Consider the following 1,201-nt stretch of genomic DNA (forward strand, 5'->3'; position numbering starts at 1 on the left):
ACATACGTCTGTATTCGAATATGTTGGCCGACGATCATGGCGAGCCTTCCATTGGTGGTCTTGCTCATGTCAAACCGGCCGTCCACCAAATGCCCCATCCAACACATGAGGACTTGCATCTGGCCACAGGCGTGGACGGCGAAAGCAGCCGCCAAACTGCACGCCGCCGCTCCAATGCCATGGATCAACAGCGCTCCGAACAATTGAAGCGTGAAAAAGATCTCGTTGACAGGACTGCGCCTTGCGTCGAGAATCAAATTAGGAAATGGCAACGCCAGCGGCAGAAAGCTTCCATTGCCATCCTCCATCGGGACTTTCCCGACTTTGAGCGGCACCGCGACGTTATAGAAAGCGAAGCCGCTGAACATGAAAAACGAACAAATCGTCACTAATCGTCTTCCAAAGTACGCGTTTACTATCATGATCCTCCTGTCCTCCGAGTGTCGCACGTTCCTCCAGTCCCATTCGATGCATCTGATGCACTCACGGATGTCGCCGGCATGGACCATCAGCGAGTAGTATTTCAGATACGCCATCACGCAGAATATCAGCGGGCCGTAGTGCTTCAGTTTGTCGTAGAACACTTCTCCCTCGAGCCACACGTAGAGGGAGCAAGGCGCGAACAGGAAGCTGATCAGAAAGTAGCAGACGAGGTTCATCACCCAGTCGAAGCATATCTCGAGTCTCGTTACGTTGCTCAAATGCGGCCAGACGCCTATCGGCTTCAACAGCCAGCGGTTCAGCTCGATGCTCAGATTCACGTAGTCTTCGTAGTCGTTCTCATCTGTTAAATGGTTCGATGGGATTGGCTCCCGTTTCGACATTATTTTACCGTGAGTGCTCACTTCATACTAGAACGGTCGCAAGGGGTTTCGATGGTTCTTGGGTGCGCGCGGTATTGCGCATGCGTTCGTTGTTGTGGGTTGGAAGGGGTCGCGGAATATTGCGAACGCGTGGAGACATCGTCGACCCTTTCTTTCGAAGTTTCCCTGTTACGATTAGAGGACGAAAGAAATTCTGTTTATGAATTATTGCTGGAAGTAAAAGGGCGATGACTAGTGCGCATCGGTGAATTAATTACGTGCAGCTGGATAGACGGAGCCGACACGCGATACGTGGACATTGTTCTCCGTGGTTCGGTTCTTTACGTACTAGTAATCTCTCACTTGACAGTGATTACTGTTTGCACATTTGTTACGCA

General features: G+C 51.1%; 1 protein-coding gene across 1 annotated transcript; it reads right to left on the reverse strand.

The window, feature by feature from the left end:
• Positions 1-6: 6 nt before the first annotated feature.
• On the reverse strand, positions 7-910 carry LOC144477780 (uncharacterized; the record flags this gene model as incomplete). The annotated part of the gene is made up of 1 exon (XM_078195516.1): positions 7-910. A coding segment is annotated over exon 1 (818 nt), but the record flags the coding sequence as incomplete, so codon positions are not given.
• Positions 911-1,201: the final 291 nt, after the last annotated feature.

Source organism: Augochlora pura, unplaced genomic scaffold, assembly GCF_028453695.1.
Source record: "Augochlora pura isolate Apur16 unplaced genomic scaffold, APUR_v2.2.1 APUR_unplaced_3643, whole genome shotgun sequence".
Classification (NCBI taxonomy): Eukaryota; Metazoa; Arthropoda; class Insecta; order Hymenoptera; family Halictidae; genus Augochlora; species Augochlora pura.